The sequence below is a fragment of the Otolemur garnettii genome, unplaced genomic scaffold (genome assembly GCF_000181295.1).
Source record: "Otolemur garnettii isolate 467f Iridium unplaced genomic scaffold, OtoGar3 scaffold00063, whole genome shotgun sequence".
Lineage (NCBI taxonomy): Eukaryota > Metazoa > Chordata > Mammalia > Primates > Galagidae > Otolemur > Otolemur garnettii.
The window spans coordinates 8,221,921-8,236,456 of record NW_003852458.1 but is presented as its reverse complement, the minus strand read 5'-3'; the positions used below and the strand labels follow the sequence as shown (position 1 = coordinate 8,236,456).

At 38.5% G+C, this 14,536-nt stretch overlaps 2 protein-coding genes across 6 annotated transcripts in view; both read left to right on the top strand.

Moving 5' to 3' along the window:
• PRKAA1 (protein kinase AMP-activated catalytic subunit alpha 1) overlaps positions 1–3,438 on the top strand; it is a 42,007-nt gene extending 38,569 nt beyond the window's left edge. For both annotated transcript variants that reach the window (XM_003792953.2, XM_023515004.1), the window contains exons 7-9: positions 471–957; positions 1,051–1,177; positions 2,799–3,438. In XM_003792953.2, the coding sequence (XP_003793001.2) occupies positions 471–957; positions 1,051–1,177; positions 2,799–3,043 (859 nt within the window). In that variant the 3' untranslated portion in view covers positions 3,044–3,438. The remainder of the gene's footprint in view (positions 1–470; positions 958–1,050; positions 1,178–2,798) is intronic.
• Positions 3,439–9,058: 5,620 nt separating this feature from the next.
• TTC33 (tetratricopeptide repeat domain 33) overlaps positions 9,059–14,536 on the top strand; it is a 42,595-nt gene continuing 37,117 nt past the window's right edge. Inside the window, exon 1 of one of the 4 annotated variants that reach the window (XM_023515001.1) lies at positions 9,059–9,157. The gene's annotated coding sequence lies outside the window, so the exon portion shown is untranslated. Of the gene's footprint in view, positions 9,158–9,202; positions 9,376–9,515; positions 9,572–14,536 lie in introns of those variants that run through there. The other 3 variants (XM_023515002.1, XM_012807088.2, XM_023515003.1) reach the window with 3 other exon arrangements.

Sequence of the window (14,536 nt, the reverse complement as noted above, 5' to 3'; positions counted from 1 at the left end):
GCTATTTTTTTTTTGTTGCAGCCGTCATTGTTGTTTGGCGGCCCGGGCTGGATTCGAACCTGCCACCTTAGGTGTATGTGGCTGGCGCCTTAGCCACTTGAGCCACAGGCACCGAGCGACTTTTGTTGTTACACATTATATCAAAACAGTGTGAAAATAAAGCTACATAATATGTTCTCTCTCTCAGCTGGAAATAAGTTGTTTTATTCATTGTTTATTCTTTCTAAAACTTTACAAATGTAGGTATTTCTTTTTCTACTGCTACATCAATTCATAAAGTCAGAGGTTGACTAGAGCATTTCTTTTGATATAGACAATGAAGTGTGAGCTAGAAGAGGATGATTTCAGTATAGAAAAAATAGTACAGTATAGGTTATGAGTATAAATGAATTCATGCCCTAAATTCCCCAACTATTGCTTTCAGTCTCAGCTGTACTCAGAATCCTCTTGCCCCTGCCATTTTCTCTCAGGGAACATGAATGGTTTAAACAGGACCTTCCAAAATATCTCTTTCCTGAGGATCCATCATATAGTTCAACCATGATTGATGATGAAGCCTTAAAAGAAGTATGTGAAAAATTTGAATGCTCAGAGGAAGAGGTCCTCAGCTGCCTTTATAATAGGAATCACCAGGACCCTTTGGCAGTTGCCTACCATCTCATAATCGATAACAGGAGAATAATGAATGAAGCCAAAGATTTCTACTTGGCGACGAGCCCACCTGATTCTTTTCTCGATGATCACCATCTGACTCGGCCCCATCCTGAAAGAGTACCATTCTTGGTTGCTGAAACACCAAGGGCACGCCATACCCTTGATGAATTAAATCCACAGAAATCCAAACACCAAGGCGTACGGAAAGCAAAATGGCATTTAGGAATTAGAAGTCAAAGTCGACCAAATGATATCATGGCAGAAGTATGTAGAGCAATTAAACAGTTGGATTATGAGTGGAAGGTAAGAAGGCAAGAACATATTGGGCATACCTGGAGTCTGTATTTTATAGAAGAATTGCTTTTGACTGTTTTTCTTTTCCATGCCATGCGCTAGGTGGTAAACCCATATTATTTGCGTGTACGAAGGAAGAATCCTGTGACAAGCACATACTCCAAAATGAGCCTACAGTTATATCAAGTGGATAGCAGAACTTACTTACTGGATTTCCGTAGTATTGATGGTATGTACATCCCACAGAACAATGTATGTGATATATTAGACTTTGTTCCCTAACTTGGTTTTTTAGTCTTTGATTCTTTTGAGGCTTCTTGACTTGTTCCTAACCATTCAATAGCAAAGGAATATAAAATGTGACTTTTTGTGCCTGCATGATATTATTTGTGAATTGTGTTATTCTTGTGGTCTTATAAGATGTTGTCCTTTGAAGATTATTGTCTTTTAAAATCCCCAAAGCCAGATGCCATGTGATCCTAAAGTGATAGTTTTCTAAATTTTTTTTTAGGTGTGGTTTACTTTGGTCAGATAAAATGTTTTTTATAGAAATAATTATTAACTCTTCTGTAAGCTTTTATTTATTATTAAAGATTTTAAAATTAAGTATAAGGTTATGGCAATTCTTTGCTGGCCAAATTAATTGCATTAAGATATGGTGTTATCTTTGTTTATGGAAGATTCCATAAATATGAGGCTCACCTTGGAATTGTTTTCTTTATAAACTCAAAGTAGTACTTACCTGGTATCAGAAAGACACAGGTTTGAGCCATGATATGCTGGCCAACCTTACTTGACTGGTTATCTTTATGTCCAGACAGTACATATCTGTTAACATATATAATGCAATCTGAGCTATGAAATGAGCTTTAGTTTTCTCATTGTATTTGGATCAAATTCGCAACTTTGGGTTTATTAACATCTGAGTCTACCAGGTGAATGATTGTTTACTGTTTTTGTATTGTGTTCCCAACTTTAGATTTAAATAAATTTTTTTCATTGGAATTGTTGCTTTTATGGGATTTTTTTTTTTTTTTTGAGACAGAGTCTTATTTTCCTGCCCCTGTAGAGTGCTGTGATCTTATACTCACAGCAACCTCAAAGTCTTGGGCTCAAGTGTTCCTCTTGCCTCAGACTCCTGTAGCTGGGACTACAGGCAACCGCTGCAATGCCTAGTTATTTTTAGAGATGAGGTCTCGCTCTTGCTCAGGCTAATCTCTAACTCCTGAGTTCCTGAAGCAGTCCACCTGCTTCAGTCTCCCATAGTGCTGGGATTACAGGTGTGAGCCGCCACCGTGCTGGCCCTTCTTTTATGGCATCTTAAATGAAAAATGAAGAGAAAGTGGAGAATGAAAAGCGCTGAGCTGAGAGGTAGGAGAGTTGGGTTCTAGACTTAATTCTGTTCATTCGTTACGTTGGATAAATCGTTTATCTCTAGGGTTGTTTCCTTATCAATACAATGAGAGGTTGGGTAAGATGATTTCCAAGATACCTTGCAAATATCAAGTGTGTTGGTTTTATGATTTTAATGTAGGGGAATTGATTTTTGTTGCTAGATAATGGTGTTTATTAAGCTCTAGGCTGTTAGTTTATTGGGCTCTTAATCTTAGATTGTGATTGATGAGTAGCTACATTCTATACCTAATCTTGATTAGCCATCACCAGCGTACACACTGCATGTAAAAAGGAGAGTGGATTAACATAGGTTCATTGCTTCTCTTTTTATTTAAAATAATAATGCTCTGGATAGCTGGCACTAAATTCACTTAAAGAAACAAATTCAATACTGTTACAAAAATTGGGGGAGGGGAAGTCTTAGGTTATAATAAATTGAAATTCTTTTTACCCAGATGAAATTACAGAAGCCAAATCAGGGACTGCTACTCCACAGAGATCGGGATCAGTTAGCAACTATCGATCTTGCCAAAGGAATGATTCAGATGCTGAGGCTCAAGGAAAATCCTCAGAAGTTTCTCTTACCTCATCTGTGACCTCACTTGACTCTTCTCCTGTTGATTTAACTCCAAGACCAGGAAGTCACACGATAGAATTTTTTGAGATGTGTGCAAATCTAATTAAAATTCTTGCACAGTAAACCTAAAACTGCTTATTTCTTTGATAGCAATAAGCATGCATACTAAGTCATAGCCAAATGCTTCCATTTGTAATCAAGTTATACAGAATTATAACTAAGGATTGGCCTTTGGAATGCAGTTTGCACAGGGATTGGGACTTGATTAATACTAAAAGCTTAACGTGCAGAAATGAATTAAGATCATTTTGTTCATTGTTCAGTAGGCATATAGCATAATATACACAATGGATTGTAGGTCTCTCAGGCTCACTTGATTTGGGGGTATTTTATATTTAGTGTAAACAGGGGCTTTGAGAATATTAATTTACCATAAAGGCCTTCATGTATTATTACATGTTGATATGTTATATATTTGCTTCATAAATTTATTCAATAAATAATTTGCCTAGAAATCCCAGAGACCTTTATAGGTGATTTTGTTTCCTGGACTCTTTATCTTCTTAGATAGCTGATATCTTCTAATAGTAGTAAGTGTCTGGATAACTTTGTCCTTTTCCCCCCTCTTAAAATTCTATAGTGTATGGTAAGTCATGTCAAGTATTAGACCCAATTTGAATTTTTTCTTTAGCTCTTAAGTCCAAAAACACACAAAATTTATATATTCAGATACTCTAGCACTAAGTTTAATCTTTTAATTTTCCCACTATATTTTGTACATAAAGTATTCTTGTTATATAAACTGAGTTGCATATACTATAAATAAATCATGTTGTTTTTGCCAATTTCACAAATTCTTTTGCTTATCTTATCAGTCAGTATTAAGTATATGTAAACATTTCTAGTCATTTGATTATATGTTTGTAAAATTGGATTCAGTGCATAGAAAAAATATCTCTTAAAAACTCTAAATGCTGGGGTATGACTTTTCCTCCAGGTTTTATGAGGAACACTTTTAAAATCAGAAAAATTGAAATATAATTTTCAATTGTATTGAATTGTAGGGTGATCACATGTGTATCTGTCATTTAGATTCAACAACTGTTAGTGTTTTGCCATATTTACTTGATCTATTCCTCCATAATATATATGTATAAAAGATATAGCTATGCATATGTATGTGTGAATGTGTATATATGCTTTTTTCTTGAATCATTTGGGTGGTACAGATACATTTGCCCCCTTAAATACTTCAAGCTTTTACTAAAACTAATGACATTCTCTAAAGCAATTGCACTTGGTTAAAAAAAAAAATTAAAAAAGTGATATTCTTTTAAAAAACCATAACAATATAAAATTAATAATTCCATAATATCATCTAATACTCAGTCCATATTTAAATTTCCTCAGTTGTCTTCCAAATTATTTTTATAGCTGGTTATTTCAAACTGGGATCCAATTAAAGTTTACACATTGCATTTGGTTGTATCGCTTTACTCAGATATAACATTATTATTATTTTGATAAAATGTGGAACAAATCAGTTCTTCCAATTGGTCACATTTGTTTTGGGTTTTAATTACTTTCCTGAAAATTAGCATTATGGAAACTGTATAAAAATGTTTAATTTTACTAAGATTTACATTTATATTTTCTTTTTCTTACTCCTAGTAATAGTATCACATAATAAGTGTAAATGAAATTTAAAGTCACCTCAGATAAAACTGGTATCATGTATATACTAATAATATTGTACTACTCATATTTGCCTTATATTCAGGACACTGATTTTTTGTATTAGTCATTTTTCCCATTTCAACAGTGTGTTGTTTTTTTTTTCCTATTTTAAGAATCATTGTACGTATTTTAGGATTGTTTTTGGCAAATACAGTGAGCATCTATGTAACCAGATGGTAATGCACTCAAATGTCCAATGGCTTGTATGAATGATTACTCTAGTCGTAGATTTGACTCCAGCACGTGTAGAATCATGCACTGAATTCAAATGAAAAATCTTGTTTCTTTTTGTCCAGGGCTTGTGCTATTCAACTTTGAATTTGGAAACTGTACAAAGTAATAGAAGTTACGTTTAAGTATGTGTTCAAAACCTGTATTTATATAATAACTTGTGTGTGCCCCTTTGTTTTGGGATATTGCTTTCACTTAATTCTCTAAATGCAGCGTTATATTCCTGATGTTAAGAACAGAAGACTGCTTTTTTAAAGTTACAGATTTGTGAATAGAACTAAGTAATGTCTCTATAAGCTGTTGTGGGGAGGGGAGAAGAAAAGGAGGAACCGACTGAATAGGACCCTCTAAAAGTTGTTAATTTTGTAAACTTTGCTTCTTTTGTAAGTTATTGTGATTCCTTTAGTTACTGGGTTTTATTTTGAAAATATTTAAATATTGCACTTGTACAAATAGTATGATAAATGCACAGATTTTAAGCTAGAATATTTGAAATGATAACTTTTGGTTAAATGTGTCAAGGTTGCGACAGGAGTTTCACAAATTTATTGTGATTAGCAAATTCTTACCCATACTGAAGATGTAAAGGGAGTCAATGCAAATGATTTTTAATCTTTTTTTATTATCTTTTCAGCAATTTATATTTTTTGTGATTTTATGCAACCACATTTTTACTTTGTCTTGACAACTGAAAGATGTATAAGGTTTTTGCCAGAAATGTACTGTATACATAGTTTTAAATATAACAGATTTTACTGATATGTAAAAATTTTGCCATTAAAATAATTGATTTCTCACTGAGAGGAATTTTTCTACCAGGTTGGGGCACATGGGAGCTTAATATATCATACCTAATTTAAAATAATTTCACTGAAATAAACTCTTTGGCTTTTACTTTATTTTTTTTCTTGATATGCTTTTTATAGTTTTTCAGAGTTTTAGATGATTTTATACAAACTCTTTTCCTCCCTGCCCGACAGGACCTTTTTGATCTTGTAGTGATACTGTTCACCCTGAATTAATGCTTGCTGTGGCCTGTGGCCAGATGTAGAGCTCCATGCCTCTGTATTCCAGCAGGCGTCTTTGGAATGAATGAAAAATGTTGTTGTCTACATGTTTTTTTCCCTTAATTCCTTTCCCCATTTCTCCAACCACAATAGAAGTCTTATTTTCATTGTTGAGTTCTGACAGATGAATGAATTCCACACACAACGTAACTGTAAATTGGTAGTAGAAATCAGTCTTTGTGGTTCATGTATATTTTGACGAGAATATATTTAAATTTACAATTTCAAGTACTTTGATTTAGAAAGATGGTATAATAAAGAAAAATTTTGTATTTCATCTGTTATAATGTGCTTACTTTTAAAAACTTTAACCTCTGGGAAAACTAAGTGGGCAAAAAAGCTATTCATGTCTGAATGTCTGTGCCTTCTTTTTTTTTTTTTTTGGAGTCTCAAGCTGTCGCCCTGGGTAGAGTGCTTTGGCATCACAGCTCACAGCAACCTTTAGCTCTTAGGCTTAAGCGATTCTCTTGCCTCAGCCTCCCAAGTAGCTGGGCTTCCCGGCGCCCACCACAAGACCCAGCTATCTTTTGGTTGTAGTTGTCATTGTTGTTTGGCAGCCCGGGATGGATTTGAACCCGCAAGGTCCAGTGTATGTGGCTGGTGCCATAGGCCACTTGAGCTACAGGGGCGGAGCCTGTGCTGCCTTCTTTTTAACAATGTACCTAAATACATAGTACTAGACCACATTTTGTAATTGTTATCTCAAATTAGTTTTGATTTCATGTAATCGACCACCTAAATACAGTATTAAGATAAAAGCCAAAGTAGCTATCATTCGTCAGTGGCCTAACATTAGATTTGGTTAGAATCCCTCTACTCTGGAATGTAATTAATAGATCTTGTATCTATATAGTGACCATATCAGGCAGGGCTTATGCTAGATTGTTGGCATTCTAAATCTTTAAAACTACAAAAGCAAACTGCAAAAGAGTATTATGAATAGCATAATAGGAAGCTAATCAAGTGCTCTAGGTATTTACCTTGACTGCTCAAAATAGTACATGAAATTCTTGTTCGAAAAATCAGTATTTTTTGAGCTGTTCTACAGATTGTAAATACAGCATTCTACTTACTGTAAATGCTAATCAATGTTAACTATGATAAATTTTGAGGATTTTTAGCAACTTGAAAGATGACACCATTATAAAAGGCATAGGAAACGAAATATATAATGGGTGGATCAAGATCACGGACCAGACTGAAGTAGAGAAGTCATGGATGAAGTACCAAAACTTAGTGAGCAGTGGCTTTTATCAGAGGAAAGGGATCAAGGTTAAATTACTTGAAAAATTTAGGAAAGAGAAGTGTACAAATGAGTATTCGGCTCAATAGATTTTCAGTGTTTCAGGTATACAGTGAATGTGGACATGTAAACTCTACCTAGATTGAGAAATATCACCACCATGTTAGTGTCTTTTATAATTAACATCGAAGCGATATCACTTTTGCCTTATTCTATAGGTGGCACAGAACAACCCTGGTCAGAGAACTCCACAAGGATGTGAATGGAGGAGTGGGAATTATTGAGGGCCTTCTTGGAGGCTGGCTACCCCAGTTATGCATTGATAATTTTGAAAATACTTGTTCACTTATGCAGCTTGTACAAATGTTGATGCAGCTAATCAAACAATACAAATAAAAATCACATCTGATAATATGAATCATGATATCACTGGAAAAGTCTTAAGTATTGGGAAGCTGCCAAGATTTTATGGTGAATACAATTTTTCCAAAAATCAAAATTTTTGCCTAAACTCTTTAATTTTATCTTCGTCAACAAACACTGCCATTTTTTAAATAAAAGTACCAGGTTCCATTTTGTTCATTTTCATGAAAAGTTCTGTCCGATCCTAAGTCTGAATAGCCGGTTTGTCAGTGGTTCTTGCAAGTAATGTTCCATGAAAAAAGTCTCTAGTTCAGTTTAGAACAAGATCTCAGAAATACTTGTCCCTGAGTCTTGTTCCCATACTTCAGTATGCAGAAGGACTTTATGAAGACTTACCATTTTTTTCACACAGAATATTAAAGACTGTGCTCAAGGGTCGTTTGAATAATTTTTACAGCTTCATTGAGGATGTTCTTGAGAGCATTTCTTTCTCTTAACTAGGAGTGTGTGTGGCAGTGAATACGATGACCGCCAGTACGGTTCGGTATTGTTCCTGTGATTCCTTATTGAAGTGCCAGCAGTTTTACCCACCATTGCTTTCCTACTGTCAGTACAAATGTCAGCACCGTGAAAAGGGCTAAATAACCGCCCTCATATTAGTATGGCAATAGTTTTGGCGTTCAAAGGGTGTCAGCGACTTTTCAGGAGAATCCTTAGTATTTACCAGTAGTTCCCAGCAGGAGTTTTCTTCCAGGGGATATTTCCCTGGGGAAACAATTTGTCGTCACAACTGGCGATAGTGATGGTGGGTGCTAATGGCATCTATACTAGAGAATCTATTAAGCACCCTACTGTGCACAGGACGCCGTCTTCCCTTAAGAACCTGGTTTCCAAAAAATGAGTCTTTTGCACAAGACAGCTACACGACAAACTGACAATATTAATTACCCGTGTTACATCTGCCTGCTTATTTATCTTCATGACGTGACCCACAGACACATTCAGGCCATAATTCTCTCATCTGGGTTCAACTGGTTACTTCCGACGTGAAGCCCACAGTTCAGCCATGACCTTCCCCGACCCGCCCTACAGATCCCTTTTTGATCGAGTTTTGCCTCTCTATTCTCTGCACCTAGCTGGCCTCATCAGCCAGGCTGTATACCCCATTAGAGCGGGACTCTATCTTAAGCCTCGGAATTCCCCTCCAAGTTATTTTCCCAGAGTCTTGCTTTCTTAACCCGCTGCCTGGATGCGCTGTGTAGGGGAGGGACGGCTCCACCTCGCGCGCCCCTTCGCCGCGCAGCCGCCTTACCTGCGCTCGCTCTCTGCGGGCCGCGCTCGCGCTCTGCGGCCCCGCGCGCCGACGCTCCCGGCAGCTGCTAGAGGGCGCGCTCGGCCGAGTGACCTCGACTACAATTCCCAGAAGGTAACGCGGTGGGGGCGGCCGCAGTGACACCTGGGACTTGTAGTCCTGGAGGAGGCGTCGGCGGCTGAGAAAGAAAGTCGACTTTCCTTTGCTTGCTCCAGGGTACTGTTTGGACGCCCCGAGTGTGGGCCGGATCCGTTTCTTGGCAACCAGTCATCAAAGGCAGGCAGGTAGGAAGTCGGGCGTTCTAACTTCCGCTTCCGGTGGGCAGCATTGTAAACACGGGACCCCCTGGAGTGCTTATCAGGTGGCTGGGGCTGCGCTGTGGGTGGTCGGGGCGCAGGAAGTGGAGAAAAACGAGGCGCGTGGGTGTTGCGGTTAGGGAAAAAGGGAGCTTGAGAAAGCCGAGTTCAAACTCCGCCGGGTCTTACGCAGCCAGGACGCCAAGGTTAGTCTCTGCGCACAATCGACTCTGCAGGAAGGGCCCTTTCTTGCTGCGCCGCCTGGGAGGCCGCCGGCTGGTGCGGCTTTGACCTTCCCCCCGCGGTGGGGCGGGCGACACGGAGCTGGCACCGAGCTGGCTTCCTACCCGGCGCTGCAGGCGTCTGAGGCTGAACGCCGAGCGCCGGCTGGTGAATTCGCAGGTGACGTCCCTGGCAGCCTTTGTGAATTTCGCTTTTAGGAACATTTTTATTATTGTTGACCAAGGAAGGGATAGTCACTAATACTGGTTTTTCTGTTGCGGTGATATTTTTGGCTACATTGTTCCGTGCATTCCCCACCATCCGGAAGGATGCGTTGTGATTTCCCTGTCGTGTTCAGCTAGTGGTTTTTCGCCTTGGGTGCTGCATCTCAGACATAGTCAAGACAAGCACGCTCTGGTTTGGGGCTGGTAAAATGCCAACAGTTCTTGAGCACATTCTGTAGTTATCGGTGTACCAGTACACGAATTTAGAATACGATGGCCGTCATTGTTTAGAATTTGTATGGCATTCGTTAAAGACAATTCTGAATACAGTGCTGGATATGTCTAGTTTCATGAGTTTAACATGAAAACCTTAAGATTAAGGTTTGCCATATGGTTTCATATGAGCGAAGAAATGTTGCGTCCAGGATGTTGGTGCTTTGTGCCTGTAACCATACAGTAGTTTCAGGAAAGCCTCCTTTATAAGAAGCTTTAATTTCATATTCAGACAGCCGAAGAGAAACAATTAATTTACTATTTAGGATATCCCGAATCAGCTCAGAGCGTTAAATTTTCCAAAGCAGAAAGTGTTTTGTAAATGTTCCACTTCTTTTTAAGCTTTGTTACTTTTATTTTTCAAAGCTCTCCGTGGAGCCTCAAATGTGCCTTCTCTGACATCATAGCATCCTTTGTTTATTGTCTTGTAGCCCTTGTCCTGTATTGTAATTGACTGAACTCTGTTGTCTTCAGACAATTTTGAAGAAACTGTAGAAATGTGCCAGTGGCCTTGGTAACAGATTCATGCTTTTTTGACCTCAGTAGGCCCTTGATACTATTTGATAGCTCTTCTCCTCTGCCGTTCCTTTTCCTAATCCCCTCAATGCCTGTTACAGATCTTTTCCATTTTCTCAAGTGCTCAGATTGCCCTTTCAGCAGAACCACTGCAACTTGACCACCCAACGGACTGGTCAACATAAGAAGGTGTCTAGCCTAAGGAACTAGGCCTTCTGTACTGATACTGCATGTGGTGTGTGTCCGGTCTATGAAAATTAGGTCAATTTAAGATTACTGTAGGTAGGTAGGTAGCTGGTAGGTAGGTGGTCAAGATTACTGTAGGTAGGTAGGTAGGTGGTCAGCTATGGAAGTGCTACTGTAATTTTGAACAGATGAATAACCTCTTATTTCCCAGACAACTGTGAAGTTTGGGGCACGAAATTCCTCATTTTCTTTTCCTTCTGCCTCTGAACCTGCCTGTCCTTTTCAGTCAGTATTAATTTCTTTTTTGTCGGAGGGAAATGTATTAATGTTTCTGTCCCGCTCTTCAAGGCTAAGCTTCTCAATTGCTAGTGTCATTAGCCTTCTTATAACCTCATTCTGTCTTGACTGCTGCAGCCCCTGAATATCTCAAGGGATTTGTGGGGGAAACTGGCACAAACACCCGAAGACAGTGGTGTGTCACTTTTTCATAGATGGGTGAGAACCACCACCTGGGTGGGCACTTAACATAAACCTGTTCTCAGCATTCTAACAGTGGTTTGTGTTGGAAGGTGGGAAGCTAATGGGAACCAGAGTGACCTATTAATTTTTAAAAAATGTTTTGGTCTGGCTCTCCTTTTTTCCTTTCCTCCCCACTCTGTCTCCTTCCCCTAATAATCTACAGATCTGACCAATGATTTTTAATATAATTTGCTTTCAGAAAACACACCAAGTTTCAGTTAGTATTAATAGGGTTCCCACACTGCCGGGCACCTCACATAAGTAATACAGAAACAAAGTTCTAGTTGGAAATTTAAAGCCAAAAAAACCTAGCCATTATTCTTGTTATGGTTAGGAGTAGTTATAAGACTCTCTTATCTTGTCTAGATAGGTTTTGGGGCCTTCCTGACAATCCATTCTCTCAGTCTGTGCTTCTGAATTTCTGTTCGTAACACACTACCCACACTTCTGTTTTCAGAAATTTTTTGGTTCTTCCCCTAGGATGTTTTGTAGTCATTTTCAAGCATAAGAAACTCAGTCTCCCATGATGAATATGGGGCAAGAGTTTGCATTGTCCTAGTGCTTACTTTATAATCTATTACTTCACCAGCTTCTCTAAGTCTCTTTTCTTGTGGTTCACCTGTGTTAGCCTGTACATTCCCCTCCCTCCTTTCCTTTTCTCCCTTCCTCCACCTTTCCCCTTTGACCCCTGCCTCCCTCCCTTCTTTCCTCCCTTCCCCCCTTCCCTTCCATCCCTTTCTCTCTTCCCATCCCTTCCTTCCTTCCACCCTCCCTTCCTCCCTTCCTTCTCCTTCTTTTTTCTCTTTGGAAACAGGGTGTCACTATATAGCCCAGGCCTGTCTCAAACTCCTGGCCTCAAGCTGTCTTCACACCTTGGCCTGCCAGAGTGCTGAGATTAAAGGCATGAGTCAGTAAACCTGGCCTTAGATTTTTAAATTATTCTTTTTTAAGAGACCCTGTACATTTCTTGCTTGTTGTGATTTATTGATGCATTCTAATATTCATCAAGTAGTTAGGCAAATGACCGACCATTTTCTAACCCCTCCAGATTGTGCTGTTATTGTGGGACTTCGTATGTGGATAACAACCTTACGGCCACCTTCACTTTTTTTTCTTTTTTTTGGTCTTCTTCTTTCTAGAGATCTGTTCTATGGTGCTTTGTTTTATTGTATTTTGCCAATATTGCTTTTTGAAACATTGAAAAAAGGGTTTGTTGTTAACCCTGCCTCTAGAAAGTCTTTTAGTGACAATTTGTCCAAAAGCATGTGCTCACTTATCTTTGTATCACGTTTTGGTAAATCTTGCGATATCTCAAACTTTCTCTCTTTTTTTTTTTTTTGAGACAGAGCCTCAAGCTGTCACCCTGGATAGAGTGCCGTGGTGTCACTCATAGCAACCTCAAACTCTGGGGCTTAAGCCATTCTCTTGCCTCAGTCTCCCAGGTAGCTGGGACTACAGGTGCCCACCACAACACCTGGCTATTTTTTTTTTTTTTTTGTCGTTGTTGCAGTTGTCCTTGTTTTAGCTGGCCCAGACTGGTTCAAACCCGCCAGCCTCAGTATATGTGGCCAGCACCCTGCCCACTGAGCTATGGGTACTGCCCAAACTTTTACATTATTACTATTATGTATGTTATGGTTATCTGTGATTGGTAATCTTTGATGTTACACTTGTAAATTATTTTGGAATTCCACATAGTCTAGTGGTTAGGAAAAAAATTATTTTGGGACACCATGAACGGCACCCATATGTGACGGTAAACTTAATAAATGTTGTGTGTGTTCTGAAGGGCTCCACTGACCAGCCATTCCCCCATCTGTCGTCTTAGACGTCTCTGTTACCTGAGACACCATATTAATATTAGGCATATAAAGGTCTGTAAGTGTTCTAGTGAAATTAAGAGTCTCGTATCTTTCATTATAAAACAAAGAAGAAATGATTAAGCCTAGTGAGGAAGGTATGCAGAAGGCAACAGAGGCTGAAAGCTAGTCTTGTACCAAATGAATAGTCATGTTGTGAATGTGAAGGACAAGTTCTTGAGGAACCTTAGAAGCGTTACTCCAGCTACGGGAATGATAAGGAAGCCAGCTTTGTAGCTGATAGGAAGAGAGTTTTAGCAGTCTGGATAGAAGATCAAGTTACATCATTTCCTTGAACAAAAGCCTAATCCAGAGCAAGGTCCCAGCTCTCTTCATTTCCCTTAAGGCTGAGCGAGATGAGGAAGCTGCAGAAGAAACATGTGAAACTGGCATAGGTTTGTTTGTGAGATTTAAGGAAAGAAGCTGTCTCCGTGACCTTAAACTGTAAGGTGAACCATGAAGGCAGCAACGCTAAATAACAGATACTCAGTGTAGATGAATCAGCCTTCTATTGGAAGAGATGTTTTTACTAGTTTTGCTAAGGAGTAGCAGTAGCAGAGTTGATTAAGTAAAATGAAGAAAACACACAGAAAGAGAACACATGTAGAAAGTGGCGGTTGCTTTGTAGATGTTGGTGCTGGGGCCGTGCTTTCTGGGATCGCTGCATTGTAGTTATGGAAAGCCCTGGGGGGATGAATTATGTGTACTGTTACATCAAGCAGTTAGATTGTCTTTCATGCGTGCTATCTTTTGTGTTTAGGTATTCTATGCCAGTCTTGCTGTGAAATTAAAGTCTGCATGTAAAAAAAGTCTTACTATATGAAACTTTAATTCAGTTTGATTTATGCGTAGCAGTGTGATACTTCTCCGAGTATTATCTACAATTCCTAAGAGAAAGCTTTCATCCTCATGGGATGTTAGCCTTAGCCTTACCATCTGGGACTGTTCAGTTAAAGTGCTGCTAGAATTTAATATTAACCGTCACTTTATATTTTCTTTACTAATATTCTTGAAACCAGTTTCTCCTTCATACATATTTTTTTTTGCAACAGTAATTAAAGGTTTTCTTCCACATAAAACAGCTTTACCTGTAAGTTATATACAATTCCAGAGGTTTCTCAGTATCTTGAAGCCCATCTGTGCACCTAGTAAATTCTTGGATCATTCACTTAATCTTCTCTAAATAAGCTGTGGAGCTCTTCTGGGATTGTCTTTCACCTTGTTCTATCAGTTATTCTCTCTCCTTTTATCTCTTACCTTTATATATTATTGTGCACTTACAAAGCAATTCAACACCTTTTGTTTATTTACTCGATAATTCTGTGAATTACAACATTTAGCAAGTTTAAATCTTTAAAAACCTTATAAAAAATTTCACCATATATGAAAGGAGAGAGAAAAGAACACCGATCTCTGTATCTCACCTCCCAACTTCGTCATGTATCTATTCAAAGCAGTCCTACAGTATTTCATCTGTTTTCCTCTTCACTGCAGTCCTTACACTGATTATTTTGAAACAATTACTATAATTTCATATAAAATATTTCACTATGTATTCTTAAAAGATA